Genomic DNA, 17,606 nt, shown 5'->3' on the forward strand with positions numbered 1-17,606 from the left:
GTTCTGTTTTAATTTTAACCAATGAAAGGAAATGCTGTCATTTGTAACCATTTGTGAAATTATGGTGTGTTGAAAACACAGTGGAGGGTGACAAGGCAGGAATCTACCTGCAAAACATTTAGCACGTATGAGTGTGTGTGTGTGTGTGTGTGTTGTGTGTGTTAGTATTTAGTTCCTTGTGTGTCTGTAATGTCCAGCTCTCTAACAATAGACTGATCAGCCATAGGGTGTCGCAGTCACATGAGTCAGAAGGGCTGGACTATGTATCCTTGATGCTTAACCTGTTTATTAAGTTCAAGGAGCTGGAGTCTGTCGCTCGCCTCTGAGCTCCTCTGTCTGGGTCACAGGTAAGGGCACGCATGCTCTGTGTGGGGAAATGTTATCAAATAAATTAAAGCCTTGTTTAACCTTAAATATTGAACTGAATTAATCGATCAGTTAGTTTATCACTGAATGAAATCTGGTCTTGGATTGTGTTCGCAGCATGCTGAAATCTTTTTAAGCCACATTACAAATCAGACAAAACTGTCTCCATGGCATCTTTATAACATCTTCTGTGACTGTACAGCAGCTTGTACATGTACTCACACAGACACTCTTGATAAATTCATCATTTTTACTTATTTTTACATTTTGTTATAATAAAAACTTGTTATTGGCAGAATAAAAAGCAGACGTAGAAAATAACACATTCTATACATGAGTAGAATTTCAATGTTTTACTTCAAACTTCAAACTTAACTGGAGATATTAACTTCACATTTGAAGCCGTTCTGCCTACAGCATCACCATCTGCAAACACTTTTTTATAGTTGTCATCAGTAATTTCAAACTTGTGACAGGACTTTGATCACATTTAGTTGAATAACTATGTGTACCTTTTAAATACACATACAGAAGTGTTTTATTTGGAAGTGTTTTCCAGTTATTGTGTTGCTGCTGTTGTCCAGTTAAAGATCAGAATAGACATCTTCAACTCTGGCCAGGCTACGATATTTGATCCAACACTGATCCTCATTGTAAACTGTGTGAACGGTTGCTATCTCAGGATCTACTATGCTGTTTAATGATCAGAAATAGTTGTTGGTGTAAATATAGGCTAATAGGGTGTCCATTTTGCAGAGCTCACCCTTAACAAAATGTCTGACACAGAAGAAGTCGGGGAGGAAGAAGTTCAGTATGTGATCAATTTTACACTTTTTTTTATCTTCATGTTATTATGAGTGCAACATTTCTTTATTGTGTAATTAAGAGGACATTTTTAATTGTGTCAATGTTTCTGCTCTCTTCCAGGGAAGAAGATGGTAAGAAAATTGCATCTACCCATTATTTTATACACCTGATTTCATTTCCAGTTTACTAATCATGTGTGCTCCTGGTCATCAGCACTAGATGACTCAAAGCCCAAGCCTAAGTAAGTTTCTCAGCTTTCCTTACGTTGAGCAGTTTAAACCTCACTTAGGACGAATCATTCAACGATAAACTGTTCACACCTGCAGGTTTATGACAAACATTTCGGCCCCGAAGATCCCTGATGGTGAGAAGGTGGACTTTGATGTGAGTCAGCCTCATCAAACGTCTCTCCGTTTCAAACTGACCAGACACATTTCTCACAATGTTTGGTTTTTTTGACGCAGGATATCTACAGGAAACGTCAGGAGAAGGATCTAGCTGAGCTGCAGTCTCTGATCGAGGCTCACTTCGTCCAGAGGAAGAAAGAGGAAGAAGAACTCATTGCCCTCGTTAATAGAATTGTGAGTTGGTTGCAGAGCAGTCACAGTGTCTGTACCCAGCTGAAGTTCACCGTGACTGCGCGCACCTTTGTGTGTTTCTTGGCTGTTGTTTTTTTAGGAGAAGCGTCGTTCTGAGAGAGCCGAGCAGCAAAGGATCAGGGCGGAGAGAGAAAAGGAAAGACAGAACAGACTTGCGGTACGGACGTGGATTTACACCTTCAGTCTACAGTTTATTATTCCACCTGCAGCTAAAACAGTATTGAATGATTGGCTTGTGCTGCATGCAGGAGGAGAAGGAGCGCAAGGAGCAGGAGGAACAAAGGAAGAGGATGGATGAGGACGCAAAGAAGAAGAAGGCCCTCTCAAACATGTCTCAGCAGTACGGTGCTGGACAGAAGGTCTCTCAGTTTCCTGTGAATGACAGAACTAGAATAGTATGAAGCAGACATCTGCTTGCTTGACTTAATGAGAATGGATCACCTAAGTGGATAGTCCACTGTGATGCTCCTACTGCAGTAGCTTTGCGTGATTTACAGTTAAAAGTACTGGACCCCTCAGTTTATCCACAAAGCTGGTTTTATCTACTCCACCTTTACGACTCTTCTCCCATTAAGCTCTCTCTTTTGATTGGCTGTCTCTGATAAACAGAAGCCTTGAAGGTGGAAAAAATGTCTGAAACTGAGCATTCCCAGCTCTCTGAAGACTTTAGGATTACTTGTACATATGCTGGAATGCAGTTTAAAATAAGTTAATAATAATAATACATAGAGAATGTTGAGGCGGACTCATGCTCATTCTTTATGCTATGTTACGCAGAGTGACACCAGAAGAGGCAAGAAAACAACTGAGAGAGAGAAGAAGAAGAAGATACTGGCTGAACGCAAGAAACCTCTTAACGTTGATCACCTGAGCGAGGATAAACTCAAGTATGACAACACTATGCAGGGCTTCTTCAGTATTCATAGTTCCTTATGTTTCTAAATATTGGCCACAGATAACTCGTGTTAATACTGCAACATATTTAATAGTAACAGGTAATTTGATACGTTTTTGGTATGAATTTCTTTTTTAGGGATAAAGCCAAAGAACTGTGGGAGTCACTCATGGGGCTGGAGGCTGAGAAGTTCGACCTCAGTGAGAAACTTAAAAGACAGAAATATGATGTAAGTCATGAACTATTAATCCATTCTGTGATATTACTGTCATTATTTAAAAAGACAAAATAGAACATTGAGTGTATTTATGACCAACAGCACGAGAAACACCTGAAGGCAACCATCCTGCATTTATCATTTATTGATATTTGTTGGTGTGGTTTGCTAGTTTCACAATTCACGTTAGACCCCGTTGTGTAAGATTATCAGCCTTTTTATTTCGAAACACTGAGGAGATGTTTATGTGCCATTGCAGATCAACCTGCTTCTCTCTCGTGTTCAGGATCACCAGAGGTAAGCACACAGCTCCCCCGCTGGATCTCTTCCTATTTTGATGACCTTCTAAGGTTTCTTGTCTTACATAAAGCTTCTGTTGCTCCCTTTCACACTTTTCTAAGATACCACTTCACCACTCACAATCAGAAAATAGATCAGAGACCGCAGTTATGAGTGTATTATGTTCTAAAAAACAGAGTGTCACTCAGCTCAGCGGATACTCGAGAAATCTATCATCTGTGACATTATTAGAAAAACACATCACGTACCCTGTTCTTATAGTTTGGATTTATTTTCTGTTAAACAAACAGCATGCAGCTTGACAGCATACCCCCATAAAGTCAAAAGAAGCCTTAAATGTTTGCGGTTAAAATTTCTGCACTTAAAATATTACAAACTTAATTATTTCCACATCATCTCATGACTCCCACAGTCTTTAACATCACCTGGGTAATGGTATGTCGAATTGCTGAATAATGAAACTATATGATATCCGTGTTTATTAAACTCATTGGTATCCCGAACCTTTTCAGTGCCAAAGGTCGTGGAAAAGGCAAGATGGGCCGGGTGAGATAAAGCTGCTACAAGATAGAGTCGAGGCAGACAGTGACACCAGCGATGGACCCTGGTGTCTATTGTCCATGTGTTCATTCTTCTATTGTGTAAGGTTATGTGTCAGTTGCTATGGTCATAAACGTACAAAACAAGTGTTTCTGTGTAAATCTGTCCACTATAATAACTCTTACACAAAAATTCACACTGAACAGCAAACGTGTCTAATTTTGCATTGTTCTTGTGTCGCTTTAAAAATAAAGAAATAAAGAAATAATGAATGTATGATGTATTGGTATGTGGTATGTTAACAATTAAAAAAAAGTGCATTTCTTTTGCAGTGCACAAATTACTTCAAAATCCAATAAAGAGGGCATATACATGGTGTCACATGAGTTTTCATTTGTAGCTTTAATCAAAATCTACAGTTAGAGCACATATTCCTCAGCAAGGCTCCACATAGTGGTGATGTATAATATTATTTATGTACTGTTTTACTTACATTAAGAAAAACATAATAATCTAGGACAGAAGTATACGTGATGCCGATGGCGAGTGACTAAAATGTACTTCCCCTGATTATTACTTCCTTGCTGTACATTAAAACTACGTTTCCATATACACATATCCACACCAGTGCATTTCTGAGTTGTCTCTACAGCCTGAACTGCTGCATGACTCGACAGGGAGGTGGGATGGTCCACATGAAGACGGTGAGGGTCCCCACAAGGATGAAGAGAGCTTGCTGAAGATTGCTCATCCTCACCACAGGTGGGTTTCTCTGATCTCTGCTATCACTTGGCTGGCTTTCTGCAACGCCTAGACACAGAGATGAGAAGACAGATGTAATCTAATAACTGATTTTAATGTCGTCATCGCACCGCATTGGGATCATACTGGGATATAGTTTCTCCATCAAGTCACACAAGAGAATCACAAGTCTGATTTACTGCGGTAAGTAGAGGGATTTTTATGCTAAAAAGATTTGAAAAGTCATCTGCTAGATTGATTCATTTCTCGTGCCTCATATTGGCTTCAAACAAATGTCTAAATGAACTTTTGTACAGACATTTCTTTGTCTTTAGAAAAAGAAGTTATATATTGTGGCATGCAGAGGAATCTTCACAAGGAAGCTCCACACACAGGTTGAGCTTGCTGTTTGACCCCAAGCTGGTAGGGGGAGCTCTTTATTAAACACTTGCTGGTGCTACACTGTGCTTCCAGGGTCAATAACAGCGTAACAGAACTCATTTATGGTACTGCATTCTTTCTATGAAACAATAACTGTCAGTGACTTTGTACCGCAGTATAAACACAACATTTAAGATAACAGTTAAAAGTAATGTAACCATAAACAATAAAAGAAGAACATCTAAACAGCAGCATGTCCTAGAGCATGATAAGAGAGAACTAGCTACTACCTCAACACACCACAATATTATATTTACTGGATAAAATATAACTTTGTATGACATTGGCTCATGCTTTTTTGTGATGAATCTGTCACCTTGAGCATGTCAGCAGCCTCATTGCGTCTTTGAGCCATGTCCTCGGACTCTGTCAGCAGGTCGCTCAGCAGCGTCGTCTTATATAACTGACCCACCAGCTCACTCTGCAGGCAGTCCTTCACATGGTTCACCAGGAAGTGCATCACTGCCTTTGGTACACTGAGGCCAAACACAGTAAAACGTATAGTGAGGATTAACGATGTTAACATTTACTCTGTAGCAGATGAAAAACCGCGAATCCTTACTTGTCTTGGATGTTTTTCCGAACAATCAGGAAATATGACTTGATGAGTCTCTCGATGACCTCACAGTCTCTCTGCTCCCGAGCAGACAACTTTCTTGATACTGGAACAGGCTGACAATGAAATAAGAGAAACTCTAATAGCTATAATATTCGGCAGATTAGTGCACTTACAATACATCTACAGAACATTTGACCGATACGAGATATTGCCATCGAGCAAAAACTATTTTTAAACCTGCTTATACAAATGCAGAGTTCTCACCACATCTAATAGGTTGACAGCATAGCCCTTCTGGGGACTTGCAGTGATAAGAGGCTGGGGCATGGCCCTGTCACCAGCTGGAACCTCCTCGCCCTTTCTCACCATGCTCCTCCAGTTGCCCGTGCCACTGTCTGTCTGGTCACTGACAGAAGAGCTCTGAGAAACACTGGCTGCTCCCTACAGAGGGGAGAGATATAAGAGGTAATGAAAATAAGTAAAATCATCAGCTGATCCAACATAAAAAAAAAAAAAAAAAAAAAGAACAGAGCACATCCTGAAGGAATTTCCTGATAATTTTTGACATGCTTCAAATATCAGCATGCCATAGGTCTTCTTTGACTTCAGTACAAAGACGTTCATCCAGATTGGTGCTCATTGTCCTGACTGTGAACTGAGCAAGCAATAGAATGTGTGGATAAAATGACAGGTAGTGTGTGACTGGGTGAAGCAATCATGACACAAAGGCTTTTTAAAGTTATTTAACTATATAGAATTTGATATAAATCCTGAGTGTAATTGCTCTTGGCACAAAATGTAACAGATTTACCTAAACCAGATCTTGAATATCTTTCTTTGGAGTGAATATATAATAAAATTACAAAGAGTGTCCATATCATATAGTCTACCAGTGCTAGTAAGGTTTTCTTCAATTCCCCATTAAAAGAAGCCCCAAAACAAACAAAAACCTCATGTCATTTCAGTTAAGCTAGGAATTGTGATTTTTCTATCCGTGCAAACAGCATGCAGAAAATAGGGTTAGATGCAAATCAAAGTGTAAGGGCCAAAGAAACACGGCTTGGCTGATTTTAAAGGAATCAAAGAAAGTCTGGGGGTGGGCAGATGTAGACACAGGCAGGGGAATTGAACAAGACACACCTTAGTGATCTCGCCCTCATGGGCAGAAGTTTCGGTGGGGGAGAGAGACTGCCCCCCAGGACCTCTAAGGGACTAAAGAAAGACATGAGGAAAAAAGGAGAGGAGCATGGACAGGAGCTATAAGCGGAAGGTGTGCATGAGCCTTACATACAGTAAGATAGAAGAAATGCCCGACATACAAGTTGGGCAGCTTCAGGTTAAGCAGACTGAAAGCACATAATTTTTTTATTTGGATATTTTATTATATTCTTATAACTTTACATATGCATGTATACGTGAACAGCTGGTTTTGCCCTGACTAAATAAATCTACATATGCAGGAAAGAAGAAGTTAAAGTGCGTTACCACAAAGGAGTTACTCTCAGACAGACAAACTGTACCTTATCTCTGGGAACGGCAGAGGGCAGATCTCTCAGTCTATTCCGTCTCTGCTCCTACAAAAACAAAATTTTGAAAAATATCACAAGCAGAAGAAGAGAAAATGTTCTCCCTTTTCTGGAAAAGAAAAATCCTAATTAAAAACAATCAGTGTGAGGTGACAAAAGAGGATTACACAAACACTGCATTAAATAAATGTAATGAAAGTAGTGGCTAATTTCTTACTTCGATGTTGTTGTTCATAAGGCCACTGGCATCAGCAAAGTCGGGGTGTTTGGTGTTGATATACGCCAGCTCAATGGCAACCAAGTTATGTACCTGAAAATCGATTCAGAAAATAGGTTTTTCAGATTAGGGGCTATTTGTTAACTTCCTTTATAAATACCACAAGTGTGAGGAGTTCCTGACCATTTCATTTGTGACTGGGAGTCTTTTTCTGAGAAGGGATGTGACCACCTCTACTATAGCATCATGAAGCTTTGGAAACCTCAGTAACTCCTGCAGAGATGATGAACAATCAATCAAAATGAAAGCCTAATGTTACGACCTTCAGCAATTACAGCACACCTCTGTGCTTTAGTCGCTGGTGAGGGCGTGTCTGACCTGGGTGCTGTAGTTACTGCAGTGCTGGATGATCCTCTGCATCTCCTCGTGGACGAGCTCCACACAGCGCAGGCTGGGCTCTTCCAGACGCTTGATCTGCCGCTTCACGAGCAACTCAAACGAAACCTCGGGCACAAACAGAGCCGGCCTCGGGCCCTGACAAAGGCAATTAAAGTGTAAGCTTTGAAAAAAGTGCCTTTTAAGACCATCACATTAACGGATGTCACAGAAACCAACCGTTGCATTTCTGATTGCAGTGAGCACGTCAATGGTTGTCAGACCGCCCAGAGGATCGACTGACTCCAACGTGCGACCGAACGTCTCGTGGAATATATAACAAATCCGTGCTCCACCACACCTGAGGAGGAGAAAGGACCACATTAAAGCACACTCGGATACAGAATGTGCTTTCATTAAGGAGAGTATGATGCTAGCGCCCCTTGGTGGCATAACAAAGTAAATGCAGTTTAGAGTTGTGTAACTCACAGTTCAGCTGTCTCGATGTACTTGGCCGTGCCCTCTATTGTGTTGCAGTACTCTGCAGCAAACTTGGTGATAATCTGCAACAACGTGGCACTCTTATCCTCGACAGGTTCACCGTAACTGTTGAGTAAAGACTGATACTGCGCTGCCAGCACATTGATCCTCGTCTTCAGCTCAGGGAGACAGTCTCTGATGTGGTGCATCAGTAACCTGTGGTAATAAGAAAGGAAGTCGGCAGGCTTGTTACGGACTAGTGTAGCCAGTGCTATGTTTCATCTTGTCAGGAAGGGACTGAAATTCAAACAATTAGGCTAAAAAAAGGTCAATATTTCAAATTTCAATACATACACAATGTATCACTTTCATACCTGTTCAATGTTCTAGCCAGATATTTGGTTCCATTTCTGTTTGCGAGGGAGGGGTACTTCTTTTGTAAGAACGCATGTTCATCTCGAATAGAATCTGCCACCAGCTTCTTCTGATTGATATCCAACTGGCTCCTGATCAAGTGCACAAACAAAAATAACTATGAGGCTGAGTTGAACTTAAAAGGCGCAGTTTTGCCTTGTGTGACCACTCACTGCACCGATACCTGTTTACTACTCCAATAATGCCCAGTTTAACAGGGATGACTCTGCCCATCAGGACATCCATGGCGTCCGTACCAGCATCCATCAGGTCAAGCTTGGTTATCACTGCTAGCGTCCTCCTACCTAAACACAGAACACACAAACTCAATGTTAAAAAACCACTGCTGAGGAAAGAAAAGCAAAGAGCACGTGAGGGAGAAATGAAAATAAAGGCTTGTGCTGATTTAAGTAAAAACAACCAGAAGAGAAGAAGAAACCAAAGCCATTTACCATCAGGGTCAACCTCGCGGGCCACCTTGAGAGCCTCTGATGTCGCCATATCTGTGTTGGCAGCAGTCACAGCCAAGATGATTGAATTGGGGTTGGAGATATACTTTAAAATCAGCTCTCTGATCTGGATCTCTATGTCTTTGGGCTGATCGCCCACTGGTACCTGTTTTAACAAATACAAGTAGACTTTAACCATGGCATATTACCACAGCTGATTAATAAAATACCAGTAGGGTATTAAAACCTACAACCACATAACTACTCATGTAAGCACATTTATTTAACACTTATCAGTCCTTCCAAGCTACATGTAACTAGCTTTCATCTGAATAATCAATGAATGTGACCTGGACAGAGATACATGAGCAAGAAGAAAAAAAAAATCATTAAATCAGCTAATGTACAATATGGATCAATATGCTTCCTAGTTCCTGTTATAAAACGTACAACTAGCTTAGATCCAGCACAAAGTCAAGACTTGCAGTTGCTTTTAAGGACTTTTTTTAAAGGAAGAACTATTCATGGTTTTTAAACCTTTTCAAAACTTAGAGATACTCTGTATGACATGTATCTGCTAGATCGTTTTATCTTCTTAGATCACACAGGTCTAGACTTGGAGAAGCAAACTTGTCTTACCTTGGTGATGCCAGGAAGATCCACTAATGTGAGATTCACAACTTGTGGAGAGAAGATTTTTAGGTGAATGGGTTCATCGCTAATTCCCTGCAAACATAATATAGCACCTTTCAGGTTGGTGTGGACATTTAAAGCTCATCAATTTTCTCCATTCATGTTTGACACTCACTTTGTTACTGCCAGAAATTCGTTCTGTTTCTGTCTCGATTTCGTGTCTGATTTCCTCAAAATCTGCGTAGATCTGAAAAGATGATTTAACCATGAATATTAAGGGGGTAAGAATGAGCAACATTAATTTTAAAAAGCATTTGTTGACACTGAAACAACAAGGACAGCCGAGAGGAGCAGAAAGTATATGACAGGGAACACTTCCAAAGAAATCCTGAGAAAATCCAATTGATATCACGAGGCTCTCAGCACCTCATAAGAGCTTATTTGTTCAAACATGAAGAACTACAGTAAATGAAACTCAGAAAAAGACACAATGTAGCTTTGGAGGACATTATCCCTGTGGCCAAAAAAATATTTTTAGCAGCTGAAAGGGTGTGTGTGCCTGATCCTGTATTGTGTTTTACATTTGAGGCATGCCGCAAAACCAGAAAATGTCGTCCTGTTCAATACATATGTGTCAAAGTAAATATGGGGCAAAGAACAAAGATATGTCTTGGTTCACCTTTGTATTTGAAATATTCAGATGTTTCTAATACACAGTACAGCATGGGCATGAGAGTGTTAACCTTGTGGAGAACAGGCTGAAAAGTCTACCTTGTTTTTGGTGTGTAGGAATTTGCCCCATTCTTCTCCATCGATGCCTGCAGAAATACAAAGTCGAGGACAGATGTTTTAGATACAGATTACGTGACAGATGTGGCCTTGAGACAAACGTTACTACTATTACATCCCTGATTTAAATGTGTTTTCTGCCGGCAAGGATGTGAAAGATAAACTCTTCAGAGGAGAAGGCGCCACAGCTGAAGAGTTGTTCTCACATAACAGTAAAGGAAGTAAATAACCTAAAGCAAAAATAAAGTGCATTCTGGAAAGCAGAAACCTAGCAAGGCTATTTAAAAAAACAAAACAAATCAAAGTAAGCTGATTTTTGATGCATTAATCAACAGGTTGGGGTCTGTTGTTCATCTGAAGGAAGCTGCTCTATGAGGCCCTTATAATTATTTTCAACACAATTGTATATTTTTTGACCAGAATATGCCAACTCTCTTTAACAAACTTCAAATGACAGACACCAGCCTATTTGGGCGGAAGGGCATGAGATGAAGCCACATGGTTTTGCAGTTTTGGAAAAGCTATACAAATACAAGGCAAGATGGGGACAAATACGGAAAAGAGATGGGTAGTGGGGAGCGTTGGATTCGGTGGGGGGCTGATTACATAAGATACAAACACAGTGGGATACAGAACACGGGAAAAGGAGACCTTTGTAAAGGCGTCCGTTTTTCTTGGATTCTGCGGTTAAAGAGAGACGACAGGAGAGAAAAGAGTTAACTCGGCAATCTGCAGCCCCTGCATGAGACTCTGCAGTAATGCAGAGTCACTCTGCAGTCATTCCCAGAGGACAGGACAAACTACACGCAGGATCTTGGCACATTTCAGTTCCTTGTTTTTGTTTTTTTACTGAGAAGCGGGTGGCATCTGTTCTCAATCAGAGATAATAACACTATCCATCCATCCATCAATACGAAGTCACTCTAACTGCTCTAACAATAAAAAGCAATTAAGAATCTGTTTAAAGAGCTTCCTTTATTTTACATTTTATTAAAGCTGTAAATTTTGACAGAAAATTGGAAGCATAGTGGACTAATCCAACTACTAAACAAATGCCAGTCTGAAAAATGCGTTAGCAAACACCAAAGGCTGAAAATGTGTAAAAAGTTGACTTTAAAACTAACTATTTAGAAAAATATAAATGTTCATTTTCGACATACAAATTAGAAGAGGGGACAGTTATGTTACCATTCTCTTCTGTGGGTTTTCTGCGGTCTTCTTGGTCGATGTGCACTAGCTGGAGGACGAGAGGCCGGCGTGTGACAACACCAGTCCCTCGTGGCAGAATATCCCTGCCAACCAGGCTCTCTAAAACCGAACTCTTCCCGCTGCTCTGTAGAAAGTAACAACAACAAGATCATAAACAACAAAACTCCCCCCAAAGGGCGTAATCTTGACCCGATTTTCACCAAAATTAAATCAGCTCGAGCTTTTATTGTTATCTACCACCATGCAAAATTTAAACACAGTACTTAGAAAACTGTGGACACTAGACTGGTAACAAACAGTCAAACAAACCCAATTACACACTCCCTCCTTTTGGGTGGAGAACAAAACCACCTCATATAAAAGGCTCAAGTATGAATGACTCATTCATTGGCCAGAAAAAGTAGTTTTCAGCATACAGAAAACACTCTTCACTGACAGAGTTTTGCATTCACAGATGAGATTTTGGTGCCCTACACAAAAGAAAAACCTCCTGACCATAATAAATGTATTTTACCGGTGTGGTTAATCAGGGCTTCATTTAATCGAACATCCTTTTTAATTACATGGTCAGAAACAGCAAAAAACATCACTTTGGTCTGATTCTCTTTACTGTACATGAACCAATACTCTCACACAGGAAGCCCCATGAGAGGTTAGCGTTACACTATTTTTTTAAAGCCCATTTTTGCTGAACAGATGTTTTCAGGCATTAGTAGAGGAACTAGTATTAAATTACGAACTAAAGTTTGGAGTTCTGACAAACATTCCAGTTTTTTAACCTGTGCACTATTTTTGTCCACACAGGAGGGAAGCGCTATAATGTATTATCACCAGTATAAGGGATGGTGTTTCTATTGATACAGGACTGTGTGAAAGTCTCAAGCCACCCCTCATTCCTTTATGTTTTACATGGAAAGGGGGAAATAAATGCAACGATTATTTAAACCTGCAAAAATATACGGAAACACAGTACATAAGGCAGAAACAGAATTTGTAAAATTCTAATGAGCTTTAAAGTCAAACTTTCGTATGACCACCTTTATTCTTCTTCACAGCCGTAACTCTCTAAGGCAAACTTTCTTGCAATTTCTTTAAGTAGTCTTCAGGAGTAGGATTTGAATAATTTGAAATTGAAGACCCGCTGATTTTCAGTTCAGTTCTTGTGTAATGTTGGCATAGCTCAGCCTTTCTACCCTTTTCAGTTCCTTAAGAATTGCTTCTTGACAGCCACCATTTCTGATTGGTGAACACTAGATGTATCAATTGAAGAGCCAGATGCATCTCTCAGGTCACTGCTGGACTTTTACCCTTTTTCTTAAGGACATGACTTTCAGATACTGTGCATCTGCTACAAGTAGGTTTTTAGGCCTGTGACGACTTCTTTTATTCTCCACTTGCCCAAATTCTTCAAATATTTAAGGAGACACTTGCATAGCGATGTAGGCTTGATTCAGTTTGCAGTTGAGTCATCTCTAACGAAACTGTGTGTCAAGTGAAATACTTCACATAGCAAGCAAAATGCACATAAACGGCCAGGTAATCTTCCACAGTAGGAGCAGCAGCTGTAGCAGTAAACCTAAAGTTGATCTGACTGCTATAAGTTGGTCTAATGATGGACAAGACACACAGACAAAAAACAATTATTAAAACCTTCAGTGTAATCTCTGAGCTGCTCTTAACTGAAGCAGAGCATTGACAAGGACAAACATTAAAAGAACAGACACAAGCACGTTGCATCCGGTCTTAATGAGTCAAAAACATCCTTTGGCTTGTCCTGTTTTACTCTAACACCCTCACATCCCTGCCAATACGTCTGAGACAGTCACATCCCATTAGCCTTAGGCAAAACCTCCCACTTTAAACCACTTAGGCTTCAATGTCTCACTACTTCACAAGGTAGTGAGAAACTGTATTATAGATGTTGACTTCATGTCAGTAATAGTTTTTGTGGTGCTGCTGAATTGCACTTGGGAACAGTAGGGTGAAAGGCGTTTTTAATGAATTGTTCACCGCTGTAAAATAAACAAAGATGCGATAATTATAACTAGTAATATATTAAAGTTCTAAAGCATTGCCAGCAAAAATACTGATGGGATGCACTCGTTGTAGATAGGTGTTCTTCAGCAAACTTAAATTTAGTCTAGGTTATTCATAAAGTCGTATGCATAAATTGTGTTTTCCATATAAACGACAGATGGCTGGTCAAAGTGTTTATGTAACTCTATTAAGAAAAACAGCATTTGATTTTGTTTTCTGGAGACTGACCACAAGGCTAGAACATGTGGATAAACACGACTGTAAACTGTCAACCGTAACCCTGCTTAGTTTACCATGGCAGTAAACTACAACAATTAAAAATCCATGTTATGCTTTTATGGACAGCTAATAGTATTGTGTCTGCGTGAAAGTGAAAGAAAAACTGCGGTGAAGACAAAGAGTCAAAACAATAAGTTGCTGCAGGCTAACTAAAAGTTAGCTTTCAAGCAAAGTGACGTCTCTCACCTGTGTTCCCACAACAACTATCTGCGGCAGTTGGATTGTGTCTGCGCCGACAGTTGTAAATACGTCTTGCAGCTTGTTTATGACAGGTATAAGTGCCTCCATTAGCGCCGATTCTAAACCTGTCAAACAGAGAACTTTCTTAACGCACACGGGTACAAAGTCATTCAATGTCCCGCAGCTAAAAGCTACTGGTTTGTCTTCGGATCGGACATCTACGCACGTAGTTAGTCACAGTTGCATTATGGGACTTGACGTTCACGACAGTCAAACGCAGCTACGCCTCTTTCTCGGGATTCGATTGTTGCCGAACTACATTTCCTAGAGGCTACATCGTGAGCCGTACTCCCACAATAATAATTATTTTTCCTGCAACGCAACAGTAACCACGGTGAGCGTCAAAATATTTAGGGGAACACAGACAAAAATTTAATTCAAAGTTTTGTCTGGACATTTTATTATGCGCTGGCTATTGCTTATTTTACTACATTATAGCAGAGTGTCAACTGCACTTCATACAGGAGCGAACTAATGAGGAATATTAAGTGTTAAACTCAACCAGCACTGATGCTTGTAGTACAAAAGAGGCATTAAAAGCCTATATGCTTCCGAGTCAGTTCAGTTTTAACAGTCCTTCCACAATTTACTTTACACATAGCCTAACACAACAACACGTTTTCAATGGAAATAACACAACCAGACTGATGCAACATTGACAATTTATTTTTAAGCAATAAAGAAGCGTTTTAATTTATGACAACTCAAATAAAAAAATGAGTATGTTAAGTTCAGCATACTAGCGTTTGCTGATACTATTGTGCTGACTTCTTTAAATATAAACTTTAGTTATTAATGATTAATGAATATTGGAGGCAATACATTGTTGTGGTATGTTGTGTAATACATGTCAGAAACATTGTGGGTCTCAGTTGATCAGAGAACCACTGCTAGCCCTGCAAAACCTTTGTGAAACATATTTTATTTGAATCAACATCATTTGTATCTGACAAATTATCTTGAGGCTTGAAACATTAACATAGATGAAGCAATTTCCACTTAAATCCAAGTCCCAAACAGTCCTCTATTACTTGTATTTTCGGCTTTCCAGCTATCAACCAATTTCTTTCATGTTGAACGGGCTGTAATTTCATGATCATAGTGTTCATAAAAGGTCCAGCATTGTAGAGTACAAGAATATTTTATTATTTCAAGTAAAAACTCCAAAACACAAGTTAAACAAACCAACATGTGGAGGTTTACAGGTTTTTTGTTTCTGCTCATTTGACAGCTGCAAGCAAAACACTGCTGGCTGCCACTGTTTCTGCCAGTATATGTGATTGTGGAGTTACAATAATAAACCCTTTACAAAGAACCTGTACAAAATAGTGGTAGGCGAACTCGTAACACATACATTTCTGTGCAATATTGAGCAACATATATTTTTTTCTTAAATTTTATGTTATTTATTTTTCCACAATTGTAACAAGATAATGTTTTTAAACTTCATTATCAAAAGAAGGTGCTTGGAAAAAATACTGACAAAACTGCTTACTTCACCACTAAGCAAAAAACTACAACAATCACTCACAAGTGAAAATATGCTGGAAATATGTTGGAAAAAGATAGCTTATTTAATTTTAAAACTAAGCTAAATTGCCTGTTTATTCAGTGCCTGTCATTCCTGAATGTCAGTGCTTAACACAAATGTTCACGCTTCACAGTAATTTGAACCAACTGGCTTTCTTCAACTTGAAAAATACAAATATGTTGTATGCTTTTAAGGCATTTTTTAAGCCATTTACATTGCACCCTATGATGCAGTGCAGTCTGTGTAAGTAGTTACCATATTCCCTCTGCGCTGCGTTACTGTTCTACAGTGCTGTTTCGACGTACCATGAAACTGGTTTTCAGTCTGTTTGGTGTGTCTGTCAAAAGTAAACATTCTCTCAATATCATCAAACATATCATTGATAACCCCGGCTCCAAAACCACCTTGAAAGTGTCTTTTATGTCTGCTGTGGGACCTGGAGTGTTCATCAAAGTGTCTTCGGTGACGGGCGTGCCTGTTCTGGCTGTAGATGTCAAAGTCCTTAAATATGTCATCAAAACTGAAGGTGAAAGGTTGGTGGGCACCCTGTCTGTGTTTGCCTTGCGTCTCCCCATTGAAGTACGCGTCAGTGTCCCCGAACTGATCATACTCTCTTCTTCTTGCCTCATCTGATAAAGTTTCATAAGCTGCACAGAAATACAGAAACACAAAATTCAGTCAAAGTGAGGGAGTTTTATTATCTCAACATTAAAAAAGGTGTGGCTGAAAAATCCCCGACTAAAGGCATGGCTAACCAAACTGTAATATAGGTAATTGGTGATCAATTAAAGGACAAACTTATCCATTGGATCAACATGTGCCACCAAGAAAACCCCAACATGCATCAGTGTTCCTTATCATTAATTATTATTAGTAGTATTAGTAATATCAGATTCACACATTGTACTGTTCACATTTCATTTGTCACTCATAAATATAAATTTTAACAGTCTAAATATCAATTTTCCTGTTTGATAGTGAATTAAAACGCTACATTACAATAACAATCATATCCAAGACATGCCAGATAACTACTAATTTTCCCAAAAGACGCCAAAATAAACAAATCAGCTGTACCTCCAGCAATTTCCCTAAATCTCACTTCAGCGTCAGGGCTCTTGTTCTTATCTGGGTGATATTTCTTTGCAAGCTTGTGGAAAGCCTTCTTTATCTGGCGCTCTGTGGCCCCTTTAGGCACTCCCAGTATGTCATAGTAGTCCTTCTTGGCAAGTATCAGCTCTGTTATCATGAGGACGCACACTGCAAACGTTAGCGCAGACTGTGCAGCTGCCATGGCTCCAGTGTCCTGTCATTCAAGAGAGAAAAGTACAGCACAATTAGTGAGTTTCAAGCCAGACAGCACGGTGTAACTGGTAGTGTCACATGTCCTAGCCTCTGAAGAACCACCGCCTTTTAAACGCAACATCTGTCTTAACCTACATTTGGAGAATGAAAACTTAGCCAATAAGAAAAGAACTAGTACAGGCTACTGCTGCTTGAATTAGGATTTTTTTTCTAATTGTTACATTTTTAAACGGCGGCACCAACCTCTCTTAATACTAGCCTACCGTGGCTAACACATGCTAGCGGTCCCCATCACAGTCTACTCACGCTCCGACTCAATCAATTACCTGTCTGGGTGTCGTCTGCCGCTTCCTTTCTACACAAGCGGTCATTAACCGTTTAACCAACACCAAACATCATGGTATTAAGTTGTTATTAGTAGGTGTTATAGACGAGTAGTGTGAAATGAGACTAGTTCCATGTCTTCTTCGCTAGTTTTGCGGTATCTCTTTAGACCTGACGAATTCGATCTTATCTGCCCTCTGTCGGTCAATGCCGTAAATATTCCTTCTTAAAATGTCCATAATTAGTGTTGTGAGTCCCACAGGCACTCGCATTAGTTACTAAACTCGCTATAACTATTTGAATACGCACAAGTGGTTGTATTTAATTTTGATG

At 39.7% G+C, this 17,606-nt stretch overlaps 3 protein-coding genes across 5 annotated transcripts; 1 reads left to right on the forward strand and 2 right to left on the reverse strand.

Moving 5' to 3' along the window:
• Nucleotides 1-1,279: 1,279 nt before the first annotated feature.
• Nucleotides 1,280-4,095, forward strand: tnnt2d (troponin T2d, cardiac). The gene is made up of 9 exons (XM_087843247.1): nucleotides 1,280-1,414; nucleotides 1,500-1,557; nucleotides 1,638-1,754; nucleotides 1,852-1,929; nucleotides 2,021-2,131; nucleotides 2,550-2,659; nucleotides 2,806-2,896; nucleotides 3,144-3,181; nucleotides 3,697-4,095. Exons 2-9 carry the CDS (start codon nucleotides 1,504-1,506, stop codon nucleotides 3,737-3,739), a joined length of 642 nt encoding a protein of 213 aa, XP_087699373.1. The 5' UTR covers nucleotides 1,280-1,414; nucleotides 1,500-1,503; the 3' UTR covers nucleotides 3,740-4,095.
• A 12-nt stretch (nucleotides 4,096-4,107) lies between these two features.
• Nucleotides 4,108-14,352, reverse strand: dnm1l (dynamin 1-like). 3 transcript variants are annotated; one of them, XM_087843245.1, is made up of 20 exons: nucleotides 14,060-14,352; nucleotides 11,537-11,681; nucleotides 11,000-11,029; nucleotides 10,331-10,377; nucleotides 9,735-9,806; nucleotides 9,566-9,652; nucleotides 8,930-9,092; nucleotides 8,662-8,782; nucleotides 8,438-8,569; nucleotides 8,073-8,279; nucleotides 7,824-7,944; nucleotides 7,587-7,742; nucleotides 7,392-7,481; nucleotides 7,209-7,301; nucleotides 6,986-7,039; nucleotides 6,606-6,677; nucleotides 5,730-5,906; nucleotides 5,469-5,578; nucleotides 5,223-5,382; nucleotides 4,108-4,534 (listed from the first exon to the last, which is right to left on the reverse strand). In XM_087843245.1, exons 1-20 carry the CDS (start codon nucleotides 14,159-14,161, stop codon nucleotides 4,478-4,480), a joined length of 2,196 nt encoding a protein of 731 aa, XP_087699371.1. In that variant the 5' UTR covers nucleotides 14,162-14,352; the 3' UTR covers nucleotides 4,108-4,477. The 3 variants fall into 3 exon arrangements, with proteins under 3 accessions (XP_087699371.1, XP_006782605.1, XP_087699372.1); XM_006782542.3 differs by lacking the exon at nucleotides 11,000-11,029 and having other exon boundaries at nucleotides 14,060-14,351; XM_087843246.1 differs by lacking the exon at nucleotides 6,606-6,677 and having other exon boundaries at nucleotides 14,060-14,351.
• A 437-nt stretch (nucleotides 14,353-14,789) lies between these two features.
• dnajb9a (DnaJ heat shock protein family (Hsp40) member B9a) lies at nucleotides 14,790-17,457 on the reverse strand. Its single transcript, XM_006782541.2, has 3 exons — nucleotides 17,276-17,457; nucleotides 16,722-16,950; nucleotides 14,790-16,291 (listed from the first exon to the last, which is right to left on the reverse strand). Exons 1-3 carry the CDS (start codon nucleotides 17,318-17,320, stop codon nucleotides 15,867-15,869), a joined length of 699 nt encoding a protein of 232 aa, XP_006782604.1. The 5' UTR covers nucleotides 17,321-17,457; the 3' UTR covers nucleotides 14,790-15,866.
• Between the last annotated feature and the right edge of the window lie 149 nt (nucleotides 17,458-17,606).

Source organism: Neolamprologus brichardi, chromosome 7 (genome assembly GCF_056152115.1).
Source record: "Neolamprologus brichardi isolate AB-2024 chromosome 7, ASM5615211v1, whole genome shotgun sequence".
In the NCBI taxonomy this organism is placed as follows: Eukaryota; Metazoa; Chordata; class Actinopteri; order Cichliformes; family Cichlidae; genus Neolamprologus; species Neolamprologus brichardi.

What these genes read in the sequence shown, in the direction of transcription:
- dnm1l (XM_087843245.1), bottom strand. Translation starts at nt 14,161, where the DNA reads ATGGAGGCACTTATACCTGTCATAAACAAGCTGCAAGACGTATTTACA. An exon ending in TCCTACACACCAAAAACAAG is followed by an intron (nt 9,807 to 10,330) that starts GTAGACTTTTCA and finishes TCATCTTTTCAG; the next exon opens with ATCTACGCAGATTTTGAGGA. An exon ending in ATGAGGGCGAGATCACTAAG is followed by an intron (nt 5,907 to 6,605) that starts GTGTGTCTTGTT and finishes TCCCCTCTGTAG; the next exon opens with GGAGCAGCCAGTGTTTCTCA.
- dnajb9a (XM_006782541.2), bottom strand. Translation starts at nt 17,320, where the DNA reads ATGACCGCTTGTGTAGAAAGGAAGCGGCAGACGACACCCAGACAG. An exon ending in GGCAGACGACACCCAGACAG is followed by an intron (nt 16,951 to 17,275) that starts GTAATTGATTGA and finishes CTTGAATGACAG; the next exon opens with GACACTGGAGCCATGGCAGC. An exon ending in ATTTAGGGAAATTGCTGGAG is followed by an intron (nt 16,292 to 16,721) that starts GTACAGCTGATT and finishes ATTTCTGTGCAG; the next exon opens with CTTATGAAACTTTATCAGAT.
- tnnt2d (XM_087843247.1), top strand. Translation starts at nt 1,504, where the DNA reads ATGACAAACATTTCGGCCCCGAAGATCCCTGATGGTGAGAAGGTGGAC. An exon ending in TTGCCCTCGTTAATAGAATT is followed by an intron (nt 1,755 to 1,851) that starts GTGAGTTGGTTG and finishes TTGTTTTTTTAG; the next exon opens with GAGAAGCGTCGTTCTGAGAG. An exon ending in TTAAAAGACAGAAATATGAT is followed by an intron (nt 2,897 to 3,143) that starts GTAAGTCATGAA and finishes GTGCCATTGCAG; the next exon opens with ATCAACCTGCTTCTCTCTCG.